Raw genomic sequence first — 25678 nt, forward strand, 5'->3', positions numbered from 1 at the left:
AAATGTGTTGCTGGAAAAGCGCAGCAGGTCAGGCAGCATCCAGGGAACAGGAGAATCGACGTTTCGGGCATAAGCCCTTCTTCAGGAATGGGGGAAGTTTGTCCAGCAGGCTAAGATAAAAGGTAGGGAGGAGGGACTTGGGGGAGGGGTGTCGGAAATGTGATAGGTGGAAAGAGGTCAAGGTGAGGGTGATAGGTCAGACTGGGGTGGGGGCGGAGAGGTCAGGAAGAACCTGACCTCTTCTTCCTGACCTCTCCGCCCCCACCCCAGTCTGACCTATCACCCTCACTTTGACCTCTTTCCACCTATCACATTTCCGACGCCCCTCCCCCAAGTCCCTCCTCCCTACCTTTTATCTTAGCCTGCTGGACAAACTTTCCTCATTCCTGAAGAAGGGCTTATGCCCGAAACGTCGATTCTCCTGTTCCCTGGATGCTGCCTGACCTGCTGCGCTTTTCCAGCAACACATTTCCAGCCCTACCCACATTCTGGCAATCCTCTTGTTCCTCATATAAATGTAGAATGCATTAGGGTTTTCCTTAATCCTACCAGCTAAAGCTTTCTCATGCACCCTTCTTGCTTTTCTAAGTCCATTCTTCAGTTCCTCCCTGGCAACCTTGCAATCCTCGAGAGCACTGTCTGATCCTTGCCTCCTCAATCTTAAGTAAGCTTCCTTCTTCCTCTCGACTAGATGTTCCACCTCCCTTGTCACCCACGGTTCTTTCAACCTACAATCCCTTCCTTGCCTCAGTGTGACAAATCTTTCCAACACTATCAGCAAGTTCTCCCTAAAGAACCTCCACAATTCTATCATGCATTTCGCTGAAAACATCTGTTCCAATTAAAGTGCCCCAGTTCCTGCTTAATATCGTTGTAATTCTCCTCCCCCAATTAAATAACCTTCTTATACTTTCTGCTATGATTCCTCTCCATTAGTATAGTCAGACAGTTGTGATCACTATCACTGAAATGTGAGAGATCGGATACCTGACCTGGTTCGTTGCCAACACCAAATCCAATACAGCCTCCCCTCTAGTCGATCGATACATTGAGTCAGGAATCCTTCCTGGACACACCTGACCAAAACTACTCCATCCAAACTATTTGAACTAAGGAGTTTCCAATCAATATTAGGGAAGTTAAAGTCACCCATGACAATAACCCTGTTACTTCTGCACCTTTCCAAATCTGCCTCCCAATCTGCTGCTCCTCTGTGTTTCTGTTGCAATTGATGGGGCTGTAGAAGACTCCCAATACATTGACTGCTCCTTTCCTGTTTCTGACCTCCCTATCTGCAACTATGATCCTATTCCTGATTATCAATGTCACTCCTCCACCTCTTTTATTGCCCCCCACCCCCCCCCCCCCCCCCCCCCCCAGCCATTCCTTTTGAGCATCTAAACCCTGGAACATCCAACAACCATTCCTGCCCCCATGATATCCAAGTTTTCATAATAGCCACAACATCGTAGCTCCAAGTACTGATCCATTCTCTAAGTTCGTCACCCTTCATCCTGACAGTTGTTGTGTTAAAATAGGCACACTTCAACCCATCACACTGGCTGCACCTTTGCCCTATCAACTATCTGTCCCTCCTCACAGACTCTCTGCATGCTATATCTGGATGTTCTCTAGCTACCCCATCCTCTAATCCGTAGCTCCAGTTCCCTGCCAAACTAGTTTAAACCTTCTCGAAGAGCTTAGTAAACCACCCAGGATATAGTGCCCCTCCAGTTCAGGTGTAGCCTGTCTTCCTTGTACAGGTCCCACCTTGCCCAGAAGGTATCCCAGTGATCCACATATCTGAAGCCCTCCATTCTACACCAACTCTGCAGCCGTGTGTCCATCTGCCCTCGTTCTCTGTTCCTAGTCCCATGAGGCCATGGCACCAGTAGCAATCCTGAGATTACTACTCTGTTCATCCTGCCTTCTAGCTTCTAACCTAACTCCCTATATTCACTTTTCAGGTCCTCATCCCTTTGCTTATCTATGTCATTGGTTCCGATGTGTACCATGACTTCTGGCTGTTCAACCTCCCCTTTAAGAGTCCTATCGACTCGATCCGAGACAAAATACCATCCGGAAGTCTTGTTCACCACCATAGAATCTCCTGTCTGTTCCTCTTGCCATTTCCTGCTCCTCAGATGCTTTGTGACCTGTTGTGCTTTTCCAGTGCCACATCTATTGACTCTGACTTCCGGCATCTGCAGTCCTTATTGTCTCCAGGTTCTGCCAGACATCACATCTAAACATTGGCATAATGGCCTTCTGATGAATCTTTGCGGTGGACTCAGTCAAAGTAACCTCACTCCTATCCTGGTACCTCAGTGGTTAGCACTACAGCCTCACAGCACCAGGTTTGATTCCAGCCTCGGGTGACTGTCTGTGTGGAGTTTGCACATTCTCCCTGTGTCTGCATGGGTTTCCTTTGTGTGCTCTGGTTTCCTCCTACAGTCCAAAGATGTGCAGGGTTAGGTGGATTGTCCGTGCTAAATTGTCCGTAGCATTCAGGGATGTCACAGTTAGTGCATTAGTCAGAGGAAATGTAGAGTAATAGGGTAGGGAAATGGATCTGGGTGTGATGCTGTTCAGAGAGTAAGTGTGGACTTATTGGGCCAAATGGCCTGTTTACACACTGTAGGGATTCTATGATACCCAACACTGTCTGACTATTAACTCTGGTTTGGGGGTGGGGAGAACCACACACAGTGTATTTAAAATGAGGCCCATTTGAAGAGATTTATTTCCTCAGAATGCAGTGAATCTGTGGAATTCTTTAACTCCTCACTGCAGAAGGCTGGGTCATCAAATGTATTTCATGCAGAGATATTAATAAGGGGTGATGAAGAAAAAGACAGAAAGGCAGAGTTCAGGTTATCAACCATGGATTGCAGAGTAGATTCAATGGGCTGAATGGCCTACTTCATGGCTCCTATGTCTTATGACCTTAAAATAACCAGATGGTACACATTGAATGAAAAGAATGAAACATAAAAATCACTCTCAACTCAACTCTCACTATGCACATTAATGTTGGAATTTTTGTGTCAGGTATCAGCAATGGTGGGAGACAAAGCCTTGAAAAATTACAAACAGAAACACATGTCAGGTCCCTGCACTGCATCTGGAAACAAGATGCAAGCAAGCTGCACTTGAACCACAACAGAATCTAACCGCATTAATCAGGGTGGCCACTAACCAACAAAAACAACTCTCCAACTGTAATGAGAATGGACAAAGCTGTCAATAACACAACTTACCTGAGGTGTCGTGCAAACCCCACACAGCAGCTTAAATGTAGTAACTTCCATCTGAATTCCTCATAACTGCAAGGATTTTAAGTCAGAGGACCTTTCCATTTGGTGAGGTGTACTTTCACAAAGACTTAATTTGCAATCTTAAGGGAATGTCTTATCATTAGGGAATTAAACTTAAAACAAACCAAAGACTTGCATTTATGTAGTGCTTTCCACATTCACTGAACAGCCAATATACTTTACAGCTATTGAAACTCAGTATGTGATGTTGGGTTAGCTCAGTTGACTGGCTGATTAGCGATGCAGCAGCATGGGTTCAATTTCCACAGCAAACTGAGGTTAACAATGAAGGGTCCTGCTTCTCCACCTCTCCCCTTGCCTAAGGCACAATGACCTGCAGATTGAACAACCACCAGTCATTTCTCCCTAATAAGAGAACACCCTTTTATTGTGGGTATGCCACACCCAATATCCATACAACTACCTCTAACAGTCAGCAGTGTGTTTAACAGCCAGATTTTTTGTGATGTTAATTGAGGGATTAATTTTGGTTAAGTCACTGGGGGAGTTCCAAAATAGTTGCCATGGGTTGTTTTGCATCTATCCAAGCAAGGCAAACAGGGCCTCTGTGATGATGCTGTAGCTTTAAGAGGTTAATCTGTCCTGGTTTCTTTTATGAGAGAGAGTGAACAAGAGGTGAGGAGCTGCCTACTGAAGACCACTTGAGCAAATGGCTTGGAAGGCCTTGGGTTTTTGTTGAACAGCCTGTTTGGGTGTGGCCAGCTCTCACAGACTATGATTTCTGGGTAACATCAGAAGCAATTTGGGTCTCAACAGAGTTGGAAGCTTCAATGAATGTCTCCTGGCTGCTGTTCTCTCTGAATTTTCATTGTTGTTCCTTCTGGTATGGAGAACTGCATGTGAGGATATGTGTCTGAATTTTCATTTATGTCAAAGGTTGTGTTTTTAGGGAGTTACTGTATTGGAACAGTTAATTAGTAATAGGTACAAGATGATCAGAGGGTTAGATAGGGTGAACAATGACAGCCTTTTTCCTCAGATGGTGATGGTTAGCACAAGGGGACATAGCTTTAAATTGAGGGGTGATAAATATAGGACAGATATAAGAGGTAGGTTCTTTACTCAGAGTAGTAAGGGTATGGAACGCCCTGCCAGCAACAGTATAAACTCGCCAACTTTAATGTCATTTAAATGGTCATTAGATAAACATATGGATCACAACGGAATAGTGTAGATGAGATGGCCTTCAGATTTGTTTCACAGGTTAGCACAACATCGAGGGCCGAAGGGCTTATACTGCTCTATAATGTTCAGTATCTAATACGCTGTTTAGTTATTCTAAATTCCTCCTTCTTTGGTTGTTTTTTAACAATAGTCTTTAAATAAATTGTGTTTGTTTAACGTCAAGTAGTTTGACTAGTCGCATTGCATCTCGGACCGACACCTTTTTCTTATTTTCAAGGGAAATGTAAGGGTCTCAGAACTGTGTCCGTGTGTTAATGACTTTTTCAGATTGACAGTAATTGGTAAAGGAGGCAAAATGACATGTGGAAGCTTCCCCACATGGTGACTACCCAGCGCACTGCCAGCCAGCATGGTGGGGGCAGGCTGAGTGGGAGTGGTGAATTAGGCCATGGTATGGAAAGGAACAGTGTGCAGGGTTGCAGGGAGATAGTCGAGAGAATGGCCCTGAGTAAATTGCTGAGCATGGAGAGTCGGTGCAGGCACGAGGGGCCGAATAGCCTCCTTCCGTGCTGTGACAATTTGGTGACTCCGTGATCAGAGGGGTTGTTATTCCAATGAGGCACTTACATATGGCTCCATTTCCCCTTGCCTGCTGGACACCTAATTGGTCCCAATGCAAATAAAACCAGGAGAGTGGGGGTCTCCCAGCTAATATTTATCTCTGTCAAGATTACCAAGAGCCAGCTCTCTGGTCATGTAGCTTATCACTGTTTCGGAGCTTGCTGTGTACAAATTGGGTTCTGTACATCCGCGATTTCAACAGTGACACACATGACTGGCTGCACAGCACAATGGGGCAACACTGAGATATCAGAACTAAGGAAGATATACCCGGACTGTTGCATATCCTGTCCTGATGGATCAAAGCCATCAGCTCCAATGTCAACTCGTATACCTTTGCCGACAGTTAAAATTATCATCAGTAAGTCTACAGTCCTTTCTCAGCTGTTATCAATCACTTAGACATGAGAAAGATGGAATTATTCAAGGAAACTAGCACAGTGGCTCAGTGGTTAGAACTGCTACCTCACAGTAGCAGAGCCCAGGTTCAATTCCACCCTTGAGTGACTGTCTGTGTGGAGTTTGCATGTTCTCCCTCTGTCTGCGTGGGTTTCCTCTCACAGTCCAGAGATGTGCAGGTCAGGTGGATTGGCCATGGGAAATGCAGCGTTACAGGAACAGGGTAGGGTGTTCTTTGGAGGATTGGTGTGGATTTGCACATTGTAGGGATCCTATGAACAAGAATCAATTGACTCTTGGAATCATCTTCCTTTTTTCAGATGGTGTGCGCTATAATAGCAGGGAGCTTGCATTACCTCTTCCTGGCGGCATTTGCCTGGATGTTTTTGGAAGGACTGCACCTTATTCTCATGATGAGAGATCTGCGGAAGGTGAAAGTCTCTCAAAAAACAGTTATCAGGAGTCTACATCTGTACACAATCGGTTACGTGCTACCTGCTGTTGTTCTTGGGATTTCTGTAGCCATCAATCGCAACGGTTTTGGAACGTCACAATAGTGAGTAATACAGGAATACAGCTTCAGGTCCTACACTGGATCCAATTAACAATAGTATCATGTGTAGCATCAGCCTTTTTCATTGCAAACTGAAGCCTATGTAGAAGGGCTAGCCTTTGTCAAGAGGAGGTCAGAGGGTAGGAACTCTGCAGTGAGTAACCCACTTCCACACTCCTTGATGCTCATCCACTATCTACAAGGCACAATTCAGGAGTGTGTTGAGCTACTCCCCACTTGTCTGGATGAGAGCAGCTCCATCAACACTCAAGAAGCTCACTACCATTTTAGCCTCAACTCTACATCCCTGATAATCTTTCATCTCCTTGACATGAATCACATTGTGGTAACTGAAGAATGCAAATTCAATTAACAAATAACAACAGTCATTATGGAGAGGCAATGGCCTGCTCATATTATTGCTGGACTGTTAATGCAGAGGCCCCAGGTAATGTTCTGGGCACTTGGGTTCGAATCCAACAGTAGATAATGGAATTTGAATTAAAAAAAAATCTGGAATTAAGAGTCTAAGTGACCATGAATCCATTGTCAGGGGAAAGACCCCATCTGGTACAATAATGTCCTTTCCCGTTCTGGCCTACATGTGACTCCAGACCAACAGCAATATGGTTGACTCTTAACTGCGCTCTGAGCAATTAGGGATGGGCAATAAATGCTGGCCTAGACAGTGACACCCTCATCCTGTGAATGAATTTTTAAAAAAATTACCATTCACGGTTCTGCCACAAGGCTTTGGGGCCTTATTACAGGTCCTGACCCTGAATCTGGTCCTCCCATTGCTGACTTTGTGTGTGGTGGCCTCCTAGTTGCCTGTCTTGGAGAGATAATAGGGTTAAAAATCAGAATCTTCTCTTGGCAATGTACTGGTTGAAGAATCAAGGAGAGATCCTTGCTGCAAGTTCTGAGGAAATCCACTAGATCTTTTACCAAACAACAAATTCCAAGGAATGGGGCAGGCCATCCTCTGGAATTTGGTCACTTGGCGAGGTGGGGTGGCCTAATCACAGTGGAGTTCTAGTCCCCTCCTCAATTACCCCCATATGTGACCCAGTTGAAGGCAGGGTGAGAATTTTGAGTCTGGATCTTGCTGCCCAGAGGTTCAGCCTGACTGAGGGTTGTAGGTGGAGGAGATAGAGTACACAATTCCTGATCGCCTTCTATTTCAGGAGAAAGTGAGGACTGCAGATGCTGGAGATCAGAGCTGAAAATGTGTTGTTGGAAAAGCGCAGCAGGTCAGGCAGCATCCAAGGACCAGGAGAATCGACGTTTCGGGCATGAGCCCTTCTTCAGGAATCCTGAAGAAGGGCTCATGCCCAAAATGTCGATTCTCCTGCTCCTTGGATGCTGCCTGACCTGCTGTGCTTTTCCAGCAACACATTTTCAGTGCCTTCTATTTCACCACTACTGAGGTTGGAAGAATCTGCCTGACTTTTCGGGCCATGAATTTCTGTCAGAAGCATTTCTACAGTATCGGTGAAACAGCCTGACTTGTACTCCTCACATCTCCAACACGATCACTGTGGCTCACTGGTTAGCACTGCTGCCTCACAGTGCTGCTGGCCCAAGTTCAACTCCAGCCTCAGGCAACTGTTGGTGTGGAGTTTGCACATTCTCCCAGTGTCTGGGTGGATTTCCTCCGGGTGCTCCGGTTCCCTGCCACAGTCCAAAAATGTGCAGGTTAGGTGGATTGCCATGGGGAATGCAGGTTCTGGATTAGTGGTGCTGGAAGAGCACAGCAGTTCAGGCAGCATCCAAGGAGCAGCGAAATCAACGTTTCAGGCAAAAGCCCTTCATCAGGAATAATCAGGCCTTTATTCCTGATGAAGGGCTTTTGCCCGAAACGTCGATTTCGCTGCTCCTTGGATGCTGCCTGAACTGCTGTGCTCTTCCAGCACCACTAATCCAGAATCTGGTTTCCAGCATCTGCAGTCATTGTTTTTACCATGGGGAATGCTGGGTAATAGGGAGGCAGGTGGGTCAGGATGGGACACTCTTCAGAGGGTCAGTCTTGACTTGATTGACCAAATGGCCAGCTTCCATGCTGGAGGGATTCTATTCCAAGACATCTCTGAGCAAGATGGACAAGAAAGATCAGACTTCTCAACTGAACATGGCCAGCTTTCAATGACACATGCCTCCGTCAAGACAGAGATCTGGCAGGGGAGCTACAAAACCTGACAATAGATGCATGTTTACTCCAGTCGCAATACAAACTCCCCCTCAAAAGGTAACGGGCTTCATCTACACAACATTTTTAGCTAATTCATGCCGTTAATTTCAGGGTAGTTTGTATACAGCTTGGACTGTGGTTTTCACACGGCCAAACCACAGCTTGTAGTGAGAGGCATATAGTTCTTGTTTAGGTTGTTTGGTGTTCCATTCTGGGTTTTAGTTATGGGCTGACCCATTCTTTTGCTGCCGAGCGGTCTGTAGTTAGCTACCTCTGGACACATCAAGGTCTTCGATGATGCAACCAAGGCCCTTAGGTTCTCCAGACATGAACTCCATCCACTGCTACGTTTTCCTTTAACTGAATTATGAGAAAAAAACAAAACCTGGGTCTCTTGACATCTTCATCAATTTTATGTGGAATTGGATCTGTTTTTAGCCACGCTGGCAACAACAATTTCTGTTTATATAGCACCTTTTAACATTGTACAACTTCATGAGGCATTTCATTAGGACCGTAGTCAAACAACGACTGAGCCAGGGGTGAAGGCGAGCACTGATCTCCAAAGGCTTATGTGTAGGCCTAAGTCTTAAGGAGCATTTGATAGGAGGAGAGAGGCGCGGAAGGGTTTAGAGCTGACACACACAGCCAGTGATAGAAATTGGAGATACAAGGTGATAAGAAATAGGAACAGCAGGGATCCATCCAGTCCATCGAACCTTCTTCTCAACTCAGTTTAATCACTGACCTTAACTCCCCTTTTTCCACTCTGCATATCCACTGATTCTCTGAGAAAAAAAAGACCAGTCTTTTCCAATCTTTTATCCATTCAATGATGCAACACCCATAACCTGGTGGCTCAGAGGTTAGCACTGCTGCTTCCCAGTACCAGGGACCCGGTTTCAATTCCAGACCTTGGGTGACTGTCTATGTGGAGTTTGCACGTTCAACTCCCATCTGCATGGGTTTCCTCCAGCTGTACTGTTTTCCCTCCACAGTCCAAAGATGTGCAGGTTAGGTGAACTGGCCATGCTCGGTTGCCCATGGTGTCCATGGATATGCAAGTTAGCCATAGGTAATACAGGGTTATGGTGAACAGGGAGGGGTATGGGTAGGATGCTCTTCCAAGGTCAGTGGACTCGATGGGCTGAATGGCCAGCTTCCACATTGTAGGGATTCTTTGTCCATGGATTCACAGCATTCTGAGGCAAGAAAGCCTCCTGATCTCAGTCCTAAATGATCACGCTGTCCATTCTGAGACTATGCCCTCTCTGTATTCTCGATTCTCCAGTTTCTCAGTGCCTATCCTGCCAGGTCTTATGTATGAGGCAAAACACAGAGCTCTCTGAGAATGTATTTCCTGTAATAGCTCTCCTGTCTCTGCAAACAGGAAACGTAGCGAGAGGGTATACTATGATAGATCATGTGTTTGAGACTGCTAGGAGGTTGGAACTAGAGTAGATCTCGGCAGAGCTACCCACTGCTATGTCATCAGATTACAGAATTCTAATGGTGCAGAAAGATGCCATTCAGCCCATCGTGTCTGGACCAGCCTGTTTTCTCTCCAGCTTCAAAGAGTAAGAGGTCAACTCATTTCAACTCTCAAATTACTTGAAGGGATAGACACGGAGATAAGTCTAGAACTGGGGTCACAATTCAAAACCAGACTGCCTGAGGACTGAGCTGAGGAGAAATCTTCACAATGATTTACTGAAGTTGAAACACAGTCACTAATGGTAGCTGCTCAACAATCAATCAATCTCTTCCCTCTGATGTCATCTTAGTCTTTTTTCCTCTTTTCTTTGCATCGTTATATCTAGTGTCCACATCCTCCCTCCCTCCCTCCCTCTTGTCAGTTCTGGTGACTGTCTGTGGGTCCTCCTCTCTTAATCAATGCCATTTAATAAAACACCTTAGAACTCCCACTAATGTTCATAACCAGAGGAATAAGGGCTGGGTCACTTCATCCTCGAAGCATTGACATGGAAGAGAAAATAGAAAACTCAACTAACTTCTCCGTGGCTAGTTGACATATCATGTCAAGGTATGATCATGCATACCAGTTCATTTTATTCTAATGAAAATAAAAGTATTTAATGAGCCTAGGAGGTTGAGGGATGATCTTGTAGAGGTTTATGAAGCCACGAGGGGCGTAGATAAGGTGAATGGGAGGTGTCTTTTCCCGAGATAGGAGTTTCAAGACTAGGGGGCACATTTATAAAGTGAAAGGAAAGGTTAAAACGCACAAGGGGCAACTTTTTACATAGACAATAATTTGTGTGTGAAATGAATTTCTAGAGGAAGTCATGGGTGCGGGTACAGTTAGAATGTTTAGAACATTTGAACAAGGACATGAATTCAAACTGTTTGGAGGGCTATATTGCCAGGAGCAGGCAGGTGGGACTAGATTAGTTTGGGATTATGTTCAGCATGAACTGGTCTGTTTCCGTGCTGTATGACTCTACGACTCTATTTGAGGAAATTAAGTTAAACGTTAATGCTGTAATATAAAGTCCAGGTACACAAATTCCTGAAAGAAATCAAAAAGTCAAAAAAGTGTGTTGCCCTTAATCTCAAGGAGTGAGCTAACTCAGGTATTTCGAATAATGCAAGGAATCTTACAATGAAGTAGGAAAATGATTTTCTCTAATAGGGACATCAAGAACAAGGTGATTGGCGGGGATGATGTATCCCCTGGCAGGAAAGGATGTAGGATAGGGAGTCACAATCTAAGGACACAGTTAGGACTGAGATGTGCAGTAAATTCCATCATCAGGTCAGAAGTGGTGACATTTGCCAATGATTACACAATGTTCAACACCATTTGTGACTCCTTAGGCACTAAAGCATTCCATGTTCAAATGTAACAAGATCTGGACAATATCCAGGCTTAGATTGACTAGTAGCAAGTAATATTCATGCCAGGCAATGAGCATCTCCAATAAGAGACAACCTAACCACCACCCCCTAACATTCAAAGGCATTACCATCGCTAATTCCCCACTATCAGTATCTTTGGGGTTACCATTAACCAGAAACTGAACTGAACTCATCACATGTTAGAGTGTATGCCTGCAACAAGTAATTCACTTCCTGGTTCCCCAAAGCCTGTCCACCATCTACAAGGCACAAGCTGGGAGTGTTCTGTATCACAGGAGGTGCTGCAGGCAAAATCACTGAATATTTTAAAGAAGGAAATAGATTTCTAGACACTAGAGGCATCAAGATATACGAGGAAAGACCAGGAGTATGGCATTGCGATAGAGGATCAGCCATGATTACACAGAATAACGGAGCAAGCTCTACAAACTAATTGGTAAAGCTGCTCCTGTTTACTACGTTTCCATAGAAGTTATCTTGAAATCAAGAAGTAATTTATCAGGTGAAGTTTAATCTTTTTCCTGAAGGACTACAGATGATGGGAAATAATTAGAGCTTTGAGTGTCTTTAAGACAGAGATAGGTTCGTGATTAGTAAGGGGACCAAGGGTATTGGAAGAAGGCAGGAGAACGTGGTTGAGAAACACATGAAATGGCAGAGCAGACTTGATGGGCCTAATGGCTGAATTTTGTTCCTAGATCTTACTGTCTTACTGTCTAATAATTTATGACGAGATGTGGAGCTACGACAAGGCATTGGAGTTAGGAATGCATGAGCAAGAGTATAAATTGAAAGGTTTAAGAGGCCTGAGGGGGTCAGCTGGCCTAAAAAGGATTGTGTGAAGCATAAATTACTCTTACACAGATCTTTTAACATGGGCTATATGCTTTCACTGCTGACATTGTGTTGAAAACCCTTTTCTTTCTCATCTGCCTTCATGTTGATTATGTGGAGTGAAACTGAGGTTATTCTCCTGACAGCAGAGGAGGTTGCGGGGATATGATCCTGAAGGGCTTTGTTAGAGTATCATGATGGGCCGAAGGCCTTTTTACACACTGTAAACCTTGAAATAGGGCGAAGCAATTTCTAGTGGCCGAAGACATAGATTGAAGGTGAATGGAAGATGAACCGGAAACAATATACAAAGAAAATCAATCAGAAGTGAGCTATTGTGATCAGAAATCCACTGCCTGGAAGGTGTTGGAAGCAAAGCTGATTCTAACTTTCGAAAAGGGATTGAATAAATATTTGAAATGGGCAAAAGAATTGCAGGGTCGCAGGGAAGGTACATGGGGCAAGAGCCTTTTCAATGAGGCAACACTGGCACAGTGGGTCAAATGGCAATCTCATTCCTCGGGGGGAGATCTGAAAGGAGCAGAGACTTGCCTCTGATCTTCCGCACACTGTGCAGAAGAAGCGCTCACAAGCTCGGAGGGAGGGGCCCCTAAAACAGAGAGACATCTGAGGGCTGCAGGTTGACAAACATCTGATTTGTTTTCTCACTCTAAAAGCACCCCACGATAGCTTCTGTAAATCACACGCTGATTAGGAAACCGTTATAACCTCTCTTCCTGTCATTGTCCTCCAGATGTGTTTGAGGGAGAACACACACAGGCTGCACCAGCCATCCCTTACCAATACCAGCTTGGATATAAACACCCAGTGTTATCAAACTCAGGCAAACCCCTCAGACAACATAGGCATCATATGTTAATAGGAGTGGATACTGGTGGCTCATGAAGGAAGACATCTAAGGTTGGCATTTGACGAAAAATCTTGGCATTTGATGAGAATGGGTTATTAATCCAGAAACTCAGCGAATGTTCTGGGAAACTGGGTTCAGATCTCTCCACAGCAGATGGTGGGATTTGAATGCAATTTTTAAAAAATCTGGCACTAAGAACATAATGATGACCATGAGTCGATTGTCAAGAGAAAACCCATCGAGTTCACTAATGTCCTTTAGGGAAGGAAATCGGCCGTCCTTACCTGGTCTGGCCTACATGTAACTCCAGACATACAGCAGTGTGGTTTGATTCTCAGTTGCCCTCTGAAATAGCCAGAAAGCCATTCAGCTGTACCAATCGCTACAAAGTCTCAAAGAAATGAAACCAGATGGATCATCTGACATCAACCTAGGCACCAGAAGAGACAACGGCAGGAATAGCCCTGTCGATCTGCAGAGTCCTCCTCACTAATATCTGCGGACTAGTGCCAAGATTGGGAGAGCTATCTCACAGCATAGTCAAGCACCAGCCTGACAGTCATACTCATGGAATTATACCTTACAGATAACGTCTCAGACACTGTCATCGCCATCCCTAGATATGTCCTGTCTCACCGGCAGCACATACCCAGCAGGGATGTTGGCACAGTGGGATACAATGGAGAGGGACTTGCCCTGGAATCATCAACATTGACTCCAAACCCCATGAAGTGTCATGGTTTCAGGATAAACATGGGAAAGGAAATCTCCTCTTTATTACCACATACCGTCCTCCTGCAGCTGATGAATCAATACATCTCCATGTCGAACTGAGAATAGAATGGGCACAAAATGTACTCTGGGTGGGCAGTTTCAATGTCCACCACCAAGAGTGCTTCCGCAGCAGTATTACTGATCCAGCTGGTGGGGTACTAAAGGATATAGCTGCTAGATTGGGTCTACAGCAGGTGGTGAGGGAATCAACAAGAGAGAAGGACATACCTGATTTCATCCTGACCAATCTGCCAGTTGCAGATACATCTGTCCATGACACTGATCACTGGACAGTCCTTGTGGAGACAAAGTCTCATCTTCGCAGTGAAAATGTCCCCATTATGTTGTGTGGCACTATCACCTTACTAATGGGTCAGGCTACAAATAGATCTAGAAATTCATGGGCATCCATGAAGTGCTGTGGGCCGAACACAGCAGCAGAATTGTACCCAGCACAAGATGTAACCTCATGGACCAGCATATCCCCCACTCAACCATTACCAGCAAGCCAGAGGGTCAACCCTGGCATAATGGAGAGTGCATGAGCAGCACCAAGCATAACTGAAGATGAGGTGTCAAAGGTAGAAGGCAGGGTGGTGGTGGAGGGTTGTTTTTCAGACTGGAACCTGTTACCAGTGGAGTGCCACAAGGATCGGCGTTAGGTCCACTACTTTTCGTCATTTATATAAGCGTTTTGGATGTGAGCATAAGAGGAATAGTTAGTAAGTTTGCAGCAAAATTGGAGGTGTAGTGGACAGCGAAGAAGGTTACCTCAGATTGATCCTGATCAGATGGGCCAGTGGACTAACGAGTAACAGATGGAGTTTAATTTAGATAAATGCGAGGTGCTGCATTTTGGGAAACCCAAATCTTAGCAGGACTTACACACTTAATGGTAAGGTCCTAAGGAGTGTTGCTGAACAAAGAGACCTTGGAGTGCAGGTTCATAGCTCCTTGAAAGTAGAGTCGCAGGTAGATAGCGTAGTAAAGAAGGCATTTCGTATGCTTTCCTTTATTGGTCAGAGTGTTGAGTACAGGAATTGGGAAGTCATGTTGCAGCTGTAAAGGACGATGGTTAGGTCACTTTTGGAATATTGCATGCAATTCTGGTCTCCCTATCGGAAAGCTGTTGTGAAACTTGAAAGGGTTCAGAAAAGATTTACAAGGATGTTGTCAGGGTTGGAGGATTTGAGCTATAGGGAGAGGTTGGGGCTATTTTACCTGGAGCATCAGAGGCTGAGGGGTGACCTTATAGAGGTTTACAAAATTATGAGGGGCATGGATAGGATAAATAGGCAAAGTCTTTTCCCTGGGGTCGGGGAGTCCAGAACTAGAGGACACAGGTTTAGGGTGACAGGGGAAAGACATAAAAGAGAGCTATGCGGCAACTTTTTCATGCAGGGGGTGGTACGTGTGTGAACTGAGCTGCCAGAGGAAGTGGTGGATTGTAGTACGTATGCAACGTTTAAAAGGCATCTGGATGGGTATGTGAATAGGAAGGGTTTGGAGGGATATGGTCCGGATGCTGGCAGGTGGGACACTAGATTGGGTTGGGATATCTGGTCAGTATGGACGAGTTGGACCAAAGGCTCTGTTTCCATGCTGTGCACCTCTATGATTCTATAACCTGGTGAAGCTACCGAACAGGACTACTTGCATGCCAAACATCATAAGCAGCAAGTGATATACAGAGCTAAGTGATCCCACAACCAACGAATCAGATCTAAGCTCCACAGTCCTGCCACATCTAGTCATGAATGGTGGTGACAATTAAACAACTCAATGGTCAAGGAGGCTCCACAAATATCCCCAACCTCAACCGCAGCAATTTTCAGCCAGACGTGCTGAGTGAATGATCTATCTCGGCCTCCTCCAGTGGTACCCAGCATCACAAATATCAGTCTTCAGTCAGTTTGATTCACTGCATGTCATATCAAGAAATGGTTGGAGACACTTACTGCAAAGGCTACGGGCCCTGACAGCATTCTGGCAATAGTGTTGACGACTTGTGCTCCAGAACTTGCCACTCCCCTAGCCAAACTGTTGCAGCACAGTTACAACACTGGGATCTACCCGACAATGAGAAAAATTGATCAGGTATGTCCTGTACATAAAAAGCAGGACTAATCCAACCCGGCCAATTGTCATCTATCAGTCTGTTCTCGATCATCAGTGAGGTGATGGAAGATGTCATCAACAGCGCTATCAAGCAGCACCTGCTCAGCACTAACCTGCTCAGTGACGCCCAGTTTGGGTTCCGGTAAGACCACTCAGCTCCTGACCTCATTACAGCCTTGGTTCAAACATGTACAAGAGAGCTGAATTCCAGAGGTGAGGTGAGAGTGACAGCCCTTGACATCAAGGCTGCAATCAATGGAGTGGGGCATCAAGGAGCCCTAGCAAAACTGGAATCAATGGGTATCGGGGACAAACTCTCCAGTGGTTGTAGTCATACCTGGCACAAAGGAAGATGGTCGTGGTTGTTGGAGATCAGTCATCTCTGCTCCAGGACCTCTCTGCAGGTGTTCGTCAGGTTTGTGTCCGAGACCCAACCACATTCAGCTGCTTCATCAATGACCCTCCCTCCATTATAAAGTCAGAAGTGTAGTTGTTAGCTGATGATTGTGCAATGTTCAGCACTATGCATGACTCCTCAGATACTGAAGCAGACCGTGTTCAATTGCAACAAGGTCTGGACAATATCGAGACCTGGGCTGACAAGTGGCAAGTAATATTGGAGTTACATAAATGCCAAGAAATGACCATCTCCAGTAAGACAATCTAACCACCATCCCTTGACATTCAATGGTGTCACCCATTATCAACATCCTGTGAAATATCATTGACTAGGAACTCAGCTGGACTTGTCACATAAACACAGTGGCTACAAGAGCAGGCCAGAGGTTAGGAATGCTTAAAGAGTAACTCACCTCCTGGCGCCCCAAATATTGTCCATCATCTACCAGACACAATTCTATGTGATGAGATGTAATGGAATATACCCCACTTGCCAGGATAGGTGCAACTCCAACAACATTTTGAGGAGTTTGACACCATTCAGAACAAAGCAGCTCACTTATTGGCACCACATCCACAAACACACACTCTCTCCACAACTGACACTCAGTATCACCAGTGTGTACTCTGTACAAGGTGGACTGCAGTAATTCATCAAACTTGACACCTTCCAAATCTATGATTGCTTCCATCTAGAAGGACAAGGGCAATAGATACATGGGAGTACCAACCACTGCAAGTTATCCTCCAAGCCACTCACCATCCCTGCTTGGAAATATATTGCTGTTCCTTCAATGTCGCTGGGTTAAAATCCTGGAATTCCCTCTCTAACAGCATTATGGGTCAACCTGGAGCAAATGGACTGTAACGGTTCAAGAAGGCAGCTCACTCCCACTTTCTTAAGGGGCAAAAAGGGGTGGGCAATAAATGCTGGCCAGCTAGTGATGCCAAAATCAAACAAATAATTTAAAGAAAGAGTACAGGGACATAGTGCTGATTCAGTCGAACATTGCTACCTGCACATTTGAGATACCAATCCTTGTTTCTCTGCTCAATGGGTGTCGATGCGACATTCTCCCTTAACCTCTTGGTTTCTTATCTCTAAGTAAAATTGTTCCCCATCTAATGTGCTGTAACATCACAGGTTACCAATACAACTCTCCAGTGTAGAGTCTAAGATCTCACTCTATACTTTGTCTATCCTGATGGTTTCTCTCAGTCTCTGCTACTGAATTCAGATTGAAAAGACTCATGCAGTACAGAAACAGCCTTTGGCCCATCTATTCCAAACCGTAGTCACATCATCTGTGACATTATCATTTGCACATCTCGTGATCTTAAACAGTGTCTACTTGAGATTTACCAAATTGAATCCTGGGATGGCAGGACCAAAGTATGAATGGAGATTGAGTCAGTTCGGATTGTAATTCACTGAATTTTAGAAGAATGAGTTGGAGGGCATCTCATAGAAACCTCTAAAATTCTAACAGGACTGGCTAGGTGAGATGCAGGATGTTCCTGATGGTGGGGGAGTCCAGAACCAGGGGTCATAGTTTAAGGATACGGGGTAAACCTTTTAGGACTGAGATGAAGAGAAATTTCTTCACCCAGAGAGTGGGGAGCCTGTCGAATTCACTGCGACAGAAAGTGATTGAGGATACAAGATGATGTGTTTTCAAGAAGGAGGTCTTATGGCTAAAGGTATGACGGGAAATAGAGGGGAGGACAGGATTAGGGCATTGAGCTTGATGATCAGTCATGATCATACAGGATGGTGGATCAAACACAAGGAGCAGAATGGCCTACCCCTGTTCCTAACTTATATGTTTCTACATTAAGCCTGTTCCATGATCTGTGACCTAACTATTCAAATCTCTTAACATCCTTGGCAAGCAACAAGCTTTCAAGTTTCATATTCAAATTTAACAACTGATCTGGCATCAACTGCCTTTGACTGAAGAGAGTTCCAAACATTACCACCCTTCATTTGTGGGTCAATATTTTATCAATGAATCAAGAGAGTAGCAGGTGAGTTAATGGATAGATGTGTGGCCCACTTTCTGAGTGTAACCTTTCTTTCATTTACAGCTGTTGGCTACAGTTAGAGAAGGGATTTATCTGGAGTTTCCTGGGACCTGTTTGTTTCATCATTATAGTAGGTATTTCATTTTCATTCACACCATTAATGTTAATGTATTGTTAAGATGCACACATGAATTGATTAAGTACTTGGAACACATAGAAAGAGAGACTGCTGGGACACAAGATTGGTATGTAGGAGGCAGATATACATAATGCTGCATTCTATGAATAACCCCTTGACCAAAAATTGTAATAGAATGGTTACATAGATAGAGTCTCTACAATGTGGAAATAGGTCCTTCAGCCCAACAAGTCCACACTGATGAGTATCCCACCCAAACCCATTTCCACATACCTTATTACTCTACATTGACCCTGACAAATGCACATCACCTACACATCTCTGAACCCTATGGGCAATTTAGCATGGCCAATTCACCTAACCTGCACATCTCTGGATTATGGGAAGAAGCCCACATAGACGCAGGGAGAATGTGCAAACTCCACACAGACAGTACCTAAGGCTGGAATCAAACCCAGATTCCTGGCACTATGAAGCAGCAGAGCCACCATGTCATGGTTGGTTTAGGAAGCAGTGTGATGCTAACAGTGTGGATTCAATTCCCATCACCGGCTGAGGTTACTAAGAAGGACTTTCCTTCTCAACCTCTCCCCTTGCCTGAGGTATGGTGGCCCTCAGGTTAAATCACCACCAGCCTCTCTCTCTCTCTCTCTCTCTCCCTCTGTAATGGTAACACAACTGTAAAGCGTCTAATTTCATGTTTCACCGATTGGTTTGAGATCGCATCTTCAGGGTGGCACGGTGGCTCAGTCATTAGCACTGCTACCTCATAGCGCCAGGGACCCAGGTTCGATTCTAGCCTCAGGCAACTGTCTGTGTGGAATTTGCACACTTTCCCTGTGTCTGCATGAGTTTTCTCTGGGTGCTCCAGTTTCCTCCCACGATTCAAAGATGTGCAGGTTAGGTGGATTAGCCATACTAAATTGCCCATAGCATCCAGGGATGTGTACATTAAGTGCATTGCTCCGGGGTAAATGTAGAGTAGTAGGGGAATGAGTCTGGATGGGTTATTCTTTCAGAGGTCATTGTGACTTGTTGGGCCAAATGGCCTGTTTCTACACTAGGGATTTTATGATTCTCTGAACTCTACTTGGAAATAGTTAGTATTTGTCTAATATGGAACTCACACCTTGCATAAAATCTGATCATGGAAAGTAAAAGCTGAGGACCCTGAGGTGTTTAACCACATGCCTGATGTGAATTCTGTATCTACTTAAATTCCCAGATCTCACTCCTTGCTAATTCCAGATCCTAAAGCAATGCACAGCTTGGTCCTTCCGCGAAATGCAGTCCTTACTTTAATACAAATTTCTAAAATTGTTCTATCCGAATTAACAGGTTAATACCATCCTTCTCATTTCTATACTGCTGATACTGCAGAAACAACTCTCTGGTCTTAACACTGAAGTGTCGAAGATTAAAAACAAACGGTGAGTTCAGTAAATTGATTTCTGCTTCTCATGTTGTGTCGATGGAGGAGATGGTGATGTTGTGGTATCAAGATCAGTAATGCAGAGACCCAGGGCATTAGTAAGGCCACTTTTGGAATACTGCATTGAATTCTGGTATCCAGAGGGCATAGAATCCCTACAATGTGAAAGCAGGCCATTCAGCCCACCAAGTTCACATCAACCCTCCAAAACGAAATCCCACCCAATAATCCTATATTCCCCATTGCCAATCCACCTAACTTGTACATTTTTGGATTGTGGGAGGAAATCCATGCAGAAAGAGGGAGAACATGTAGAGTCCACGCAGACAGTCACCTGAGGGTGGAATCGAGCCAGGGTTCCTAGCACTGTGAGGTAGCAGTGCTAACCACTTGGCCACCATGTTACCCTAAGGTTTAAGGTGACAAGGGAAAGAACTAAAAGGGACCTGATGGGCAAATGTTTCACACAGAGGGTGGTATGTGTATGGAATGAGCTGCCAGAGGTGGAGGCTGATACGATTTCAACATTTAAAAGGCATCTCGATGGGTGTATGAATAGGAATAGCTTGGAGGGATATGGGCCAAATGCTGGCAAATGGGACTAGATTAATTTAAGATATCTGTTTGGTATGGACAAGTTGGACAGAAAGGTCTGTCTCCTTGCTGTACATCTCTATGTCTGTATGACTGTATTTCTGTGGGTCATGAGTCCAGCAGAAGGAGGTGAGTTTTAATTCCAATTTAATTCAATTCATAAAATCTGGAAATGAAATCTCATTGCAGCAGTTGATACAATGATAACGATTATCAGTTGCAATAACTGATCTGGTTCACTGTAGGGAAGGAATTCTGCCATCCTTACCCAGTCTGGCCTACATGTGACTCCAGAATCCATGTGATTGACTCATTGACTCATTGACTGATTTCGGAAATGGCTTGGAAGCCACTCACTTTAATTAGGGATGAGTAACAAATGATGGCCTTCATGTTTATTTACAACAATCAATGGTCGTTTTATGAGACTTGGGCACCTTGTGGTGCAGTGGTAGTGTCGCTGCTTCTGACCCAGATGGCCTGGGTTCAGGTCCTACCTACTCCAGAGTTGTGTAATAACATCTCTGAATCGATTGATTTTTTAAAAATAGCTCCTTTTATAAGACTAGCTCTCAGTTCCAAATTTTATAAATTGAATTTAAGCTCCACCAGCATGAGATATAGTAATAGAATAGAAGCAGGAGTAGGCCATTTGGCCCGTCGAGCCTGCTCCACCATTTATTAAGGTCATGGCTGGTCTATCCATCTTCTCAGCTCCTCCTACCTGCATTATCCCTATAACCCTTAATTCCCCTACCATGCAAAAACCTATCCAACTGTGTCTTGAATTTTATTTAATGAAGCTGCCTCTACTGCTTCCTTGGGCAGAGAATTCCATAAATACTCTCTGTGAAACAGCAGTTCATCCTCATCTCTGTCCTAAATCTACTCCCCCAATCCTGAGGCCATATCCCCTCATCCTCGTCTCACTCACCAGCAGAAACGACTTGTCTGCCTCTATCTTATCTATCCCTTCCATAATTTTATATGTTTCTATAAGATCCCCTCTCATTCTTCTAAATTCTAGCGAGCACAGTCCCAGGTGTCTCAACCTCTCCTCATCTCCGGAATCAATCTGGTGAACCTCCTCTGTAACACTTCCAAAGCCAGTATATCCTTCCTCAAGTAAGGAGACCAGAACTGAGCGCAATACTCCAGAGGCAACCTCACTAATACCTTGTACAATTGCAGCAGAACCTCACTTCTCGTAAGTTCAATGCTTCTAGCAATGAAAGCCAGTATTCCGTTTGCCTTCCTGCACCTGCAAATCAACTTTTAACGATTCACGTACAAGAATTCTTAAGGCCCTCTGCACAACAGCATGCTGCAATCTTTCACCATTTAAATAATACTCTGACCTACTATCTTTACTTTCGGATTGGTTTGGGATGGTACGTTTCATATCGATATAAAAATCCCACAGTTCTATTTTAAAGCTGAGCAAGGGGAACTTTTCTGGTGACGTACCAATCATTGATGTCTCATCACAAATGATCTGACCTCCATAACATCCTTCATGTGGGAGCATGCCCTGCACAAATTGGCTGACAAGCTTATTGGCTAGCTAATAATAGGAGCGAGAGGAGACAGGTGTTCCTGCAGTCAGTTTAGGACTGAGATAAAGATGGTTTTCTTCTCTCAGAGGGTTGTGAGTCTTTGGAACTTCTTACGACAGAGAGTCGTGGGGCATAGTCCTTGTGTATGTTTAAGGCAGAGACAGATTCTTGATCTGGAGAGGCATCAAGGGTTACAGGGAAAACACAGAAAAGTGTATATTGGGAGTGTCAGGTCAGCCATGGTGAATGGTGGAGCAGACTCAAAGGGGCCGTACAGCCTCCTCCTGTCCCTATTTCTTTACGGTCTTCTGGTCTTAGATGTTACTCCAGGATGGGATCAGGGCCAAGGATGTCTCGGAGTGACCATGGTATCTGAAGGGGAAAGGGAAGCACTGAGAGATCATTGTTCATACTGGGATGAGTGACATAGGTAGAAAGAGGGCTAAGATCCTGCAACAAGAATTAGGGAGTTAGGTAGCACATTGAAAAGCAGGAACTCCAAAGGTTTGACATCTCTGGATTTCTCCCAGTGCCATGTGCCAGGATAAAGCAGATGAATAAAGCAGGGGCAGCACAATGGCTCAATGGTTAGCGCTGCTGCCTCACAGCATCAGAGACCTGGGTTCGATCCCAGCCTCGGGCAACTGTCTGTGTGGAGTTTGCACATCATCCCCGTGTCTGCGTGGGTTTCCTCTGGGTGCTCCGGTGTCCTCCCACAGTCCAAGGATGTGCAGGTTAGCTGGATTGGTCACGCTAAGTTGCCCATAGTGTGCAGGGATGTGTAGGTTAGGTGCATTAGTCAGAAGTAAATATATGGTAGGGGAATGGGTCTGGTTGGGTTACTCTTCGGAGGGATTCTATTTGGAATTGTTGAGCCGAAGGGCCAGTTTCTGCACGCTAAGGGATTCTAATTCTAATGTATGGCCAAAGAATTGAGGTTTATAGATTCCTGATCAATGGGTTCATTTCTGGGAATACTTGAACCTGCTTGTGTTTTACCCATAACCCTTGATTCCTCTCCGCATCAAGAATCCAGTCTGACAGATTAAACCTGATCTGAAATGGGACCAGTAGGGGGATTTACTCTGCTGTTGGTGGGAGCTAAGTTAATTTGGCAGTGAGATGAAATATGGAAAGGAGGAACAATAGAGAGTGATGCACCACTAAAGTAGTCTGGAGCGATGCCACGGGGGTGGGTAGCTAATAAGGCGGGTTTGCTCAGATATGGTAAGGCATCCCATGAGGCCTGACAGTGAAAAACCCTCCAAAACATTCAACACAACTCACACTTGGGCCTATGAAACTGAATCTGTAAAGTCACTGTAACGCAAACTATTTTTACGCTTACTGTGACATGCTTTTCCAACATTCCCAAGACTTTGGGGACTATTTTAATGAACGACATCCCTCTGTTAGCCTCCATTCAATGTTCTGCAGTCACTACGTTCAGCAAACTCTGGCTTCCTTGCTTCGTTTCCGGAATGCAGGTTCAATAGTTGAAGGCCACTAGATGGAGTTCGTAGGGCACATAGTCTCAACCCACTTCTTACAAACTCACCATCGGGATGGATCATCAGAACCTAGTGTCCAGTGCATGGCCTATCTCAAACATGGCAGTTACTCTCAATTCTTTATCTCTAAACAATCTGCCACGAACTGCATTCTATACCTTCTTTGTTGCATAGAGCTCTGAATGGGTTGCTACAGAATTGCATGCAGTAATTGCCACTCAGTGCAATTTTGTTCGGAGTAAAGATGGACCTTGTGGGAGACAGACTTGTGGTTAATGTACTCCAAACAGGCTGTGTAACAATGTAGCTCAGCTTCACGTAATCTGCAAATGCTTAGAGTATTACGAGGCTTCATTTTGTTTAGACACCTCTACTCTTCTAGATGGACCAGTAATTTTAATTCATAATCCATATTTTAGTCTTAAAGGAACTCATGCACAACATGGTGACAATAGGGGAATAACAGTAGTGGCCAGCATTGTTTTTAAATGTGCCAACTAAGATAAACAGGGCCTTCAGGAAAAACAAGAGATAAGGTGTGGTGGTAACGCAAAAAAAAATTAAAAATAAATATATAATTGCTTGCTTCACAAACTTTGTAAAAACATTCAACTCTGAAGAATATTTCAGAGAATGATACAGCAAACATTTCAGAAGACCCATAGGAGCAGGCGTGCAGCTCCAAGGCAGGGGCATAGCTCCATAGCAACACAACGGGCTATGGAAACAGTCCTGAGTCCAAGCTGATTCAGTCTGAACTGAGTGGACATTGACAGCTGCATATGTGCCCAAGCCAAATTCCCTTGGGAAAACTCAGACAAAGCAAGAATTCAAGCTGAAGGGGAAGTAACTTTGTTTGAAAGTAACATATCCTATTGGGCATTGCTGCTAGAGAATATAGAGGCAGGTCTGGGAAACATTAAACATAAGTGACCATCAGAAAACAAAACACATATTGCAAGAATGAAGAGCCACAGTAAATGGCTAACCGCCAAAGCAGATAAGCAGAGTGTAATTTTAAGAATTATATGATTCTGATCTGACAAAAATATTTTAAGAGACAAGAAAAATGCAATGGAAGTCTTAGCAAAGTCACAAGTCACACGATAGTCCAGCAGACCAGACCTGCAAATAGTTTCTACAAGTCTTTCAAGTCATAAATGCCAAACAATACATTATCTCCTGGTTTACAGAACGTACATAACAAAAAAAAGCTATTGTTGAGGGATTTGGGTGAGAGCCAATGCTCATTGTGCAGGGTATGAGTGGGACTGGACAGAATATCAGATAAGCCAACCCAAGTTGTGGTTAGCTTATGCATATCATATTTATAGCACAGAGGAAGACCAATCGACCCATTAACCTGTGCCAGCCAAAAAGAGTAGACCAGCCTAATCCCACTTTGCAACTTTTGGACCCTAGCTTCGGAAATTTGGAAACTTAAGAGCATATCCAAGTACTTTGAAATGCAATGATGCTTTCTACTTTTTAACCACGCTTTCAACAGTGGGTTTTACACTCCCACTTCCCTCTGGGTGAAAATAGTGCCACCCAATCTCCCTCTAATCCTCATTAAAGGCTTTTACTCCATGTTTTTTAGGTATTAGCCTCTCTCTAAAGGAAACCGGTCTATATCAGTAAAGGGAAGGCCTGAGTACCAACCTCTTATTGCTGGGAATCAATGCTACCACCAATCCCCCTCCTTATGTGAGGCTTCCGAAGAGTTAAGGTTAAACCATGAATAAAAGGCACTGATCTTACATAGCAGAAAGTGAGGACTGCAGATGTTGGAGATCAGAGCTGAAAAATGTGTTGCTGGAAAAGCACAGCAGGTCAGTTCAAACGAGCAGGAGAATCGAAGCTCCTGAAGAAGGGCTTATGCCTGAAACATCGATTCTCCTGCTCCTTTGATGCTGCCTGACCTGCTGGACTTTTCCAGCAACACATTTTTCAGCACTGATCTTAGATATACAGGTTACATTAGTTGTTAGTTATATTAACTGTAGCTAGCAAGACGAAAGTAAGATACATGTATCTAGAGGAGAAAGTGAGGTCTTCAGATGCTGGAGATCAGAGCTGAAAATGTGTTGCTGGAAAAGCGCAGCACGTCAGGGAACAGGATAATCGACGTTTCGGGCATAAGCCCTTCTTCAGGAATGAGGAAAGTTTGTCCAGCAGGTTAAGATAAAAGGTATGGAGGAGGGACTTGGGGGAGGGGCGATGGAAACGCGATAGGTGGAAAGAGGTCAAGGTGAGGGTGATAGGTCAGACTGGGGTGGGGGCGGAGAGGTCAGGAAGAAGATTGCAGGTTAGGAAGG

General features: G+C 44.6%; 1 protein-coding gene across 1 annotated transcript in view; it reads left to right on the plus strand.

The window, feature by feature from the left end:
• LOC122552444 (adhesion G protein-coupled receptor E3-like) overlaps positions 1 to 25678 on the plus strand; it is a 91471-nt gene that overhangs the window by 54789 nt on the left and 11004 nt on the right. The window contains exons 10-12 of the mRNA XM_043695173.1: positions 5804 to 6039; positions 18192 to 18258; positions 19606 to 19697. Coding sequence (XP_043551108.1) covers positions 5804 to 6039; positions 18192 to 18258; positions 19606 to 19697 — 395 coding nt within the window. The remainder of the gene's footprint in view (positions 1 to 5803; positions 6040 to 18191; positions 18259 to 19605; positions 19698 to 25678) is intronic.

The sequence above is a fragment of the Chiloscyllium plagiosum genome, chromosome 8 (genome assembly GCF_004010195.1).
Source record: "Chiloscyllium plagiosum isolate BGI_BamShark_2017 chromosome 8, ASM401019v2, whole genome shotgun sequence".
Classification (NCBI taxonomy): domain Eukaryota; kingdom Metazoa; phylum Chordata; class Chondrichthyes; order Orectolobiformes; family Hemiscylliidae; genus Chiloscyllium; species Chiloscyllium plagiosum.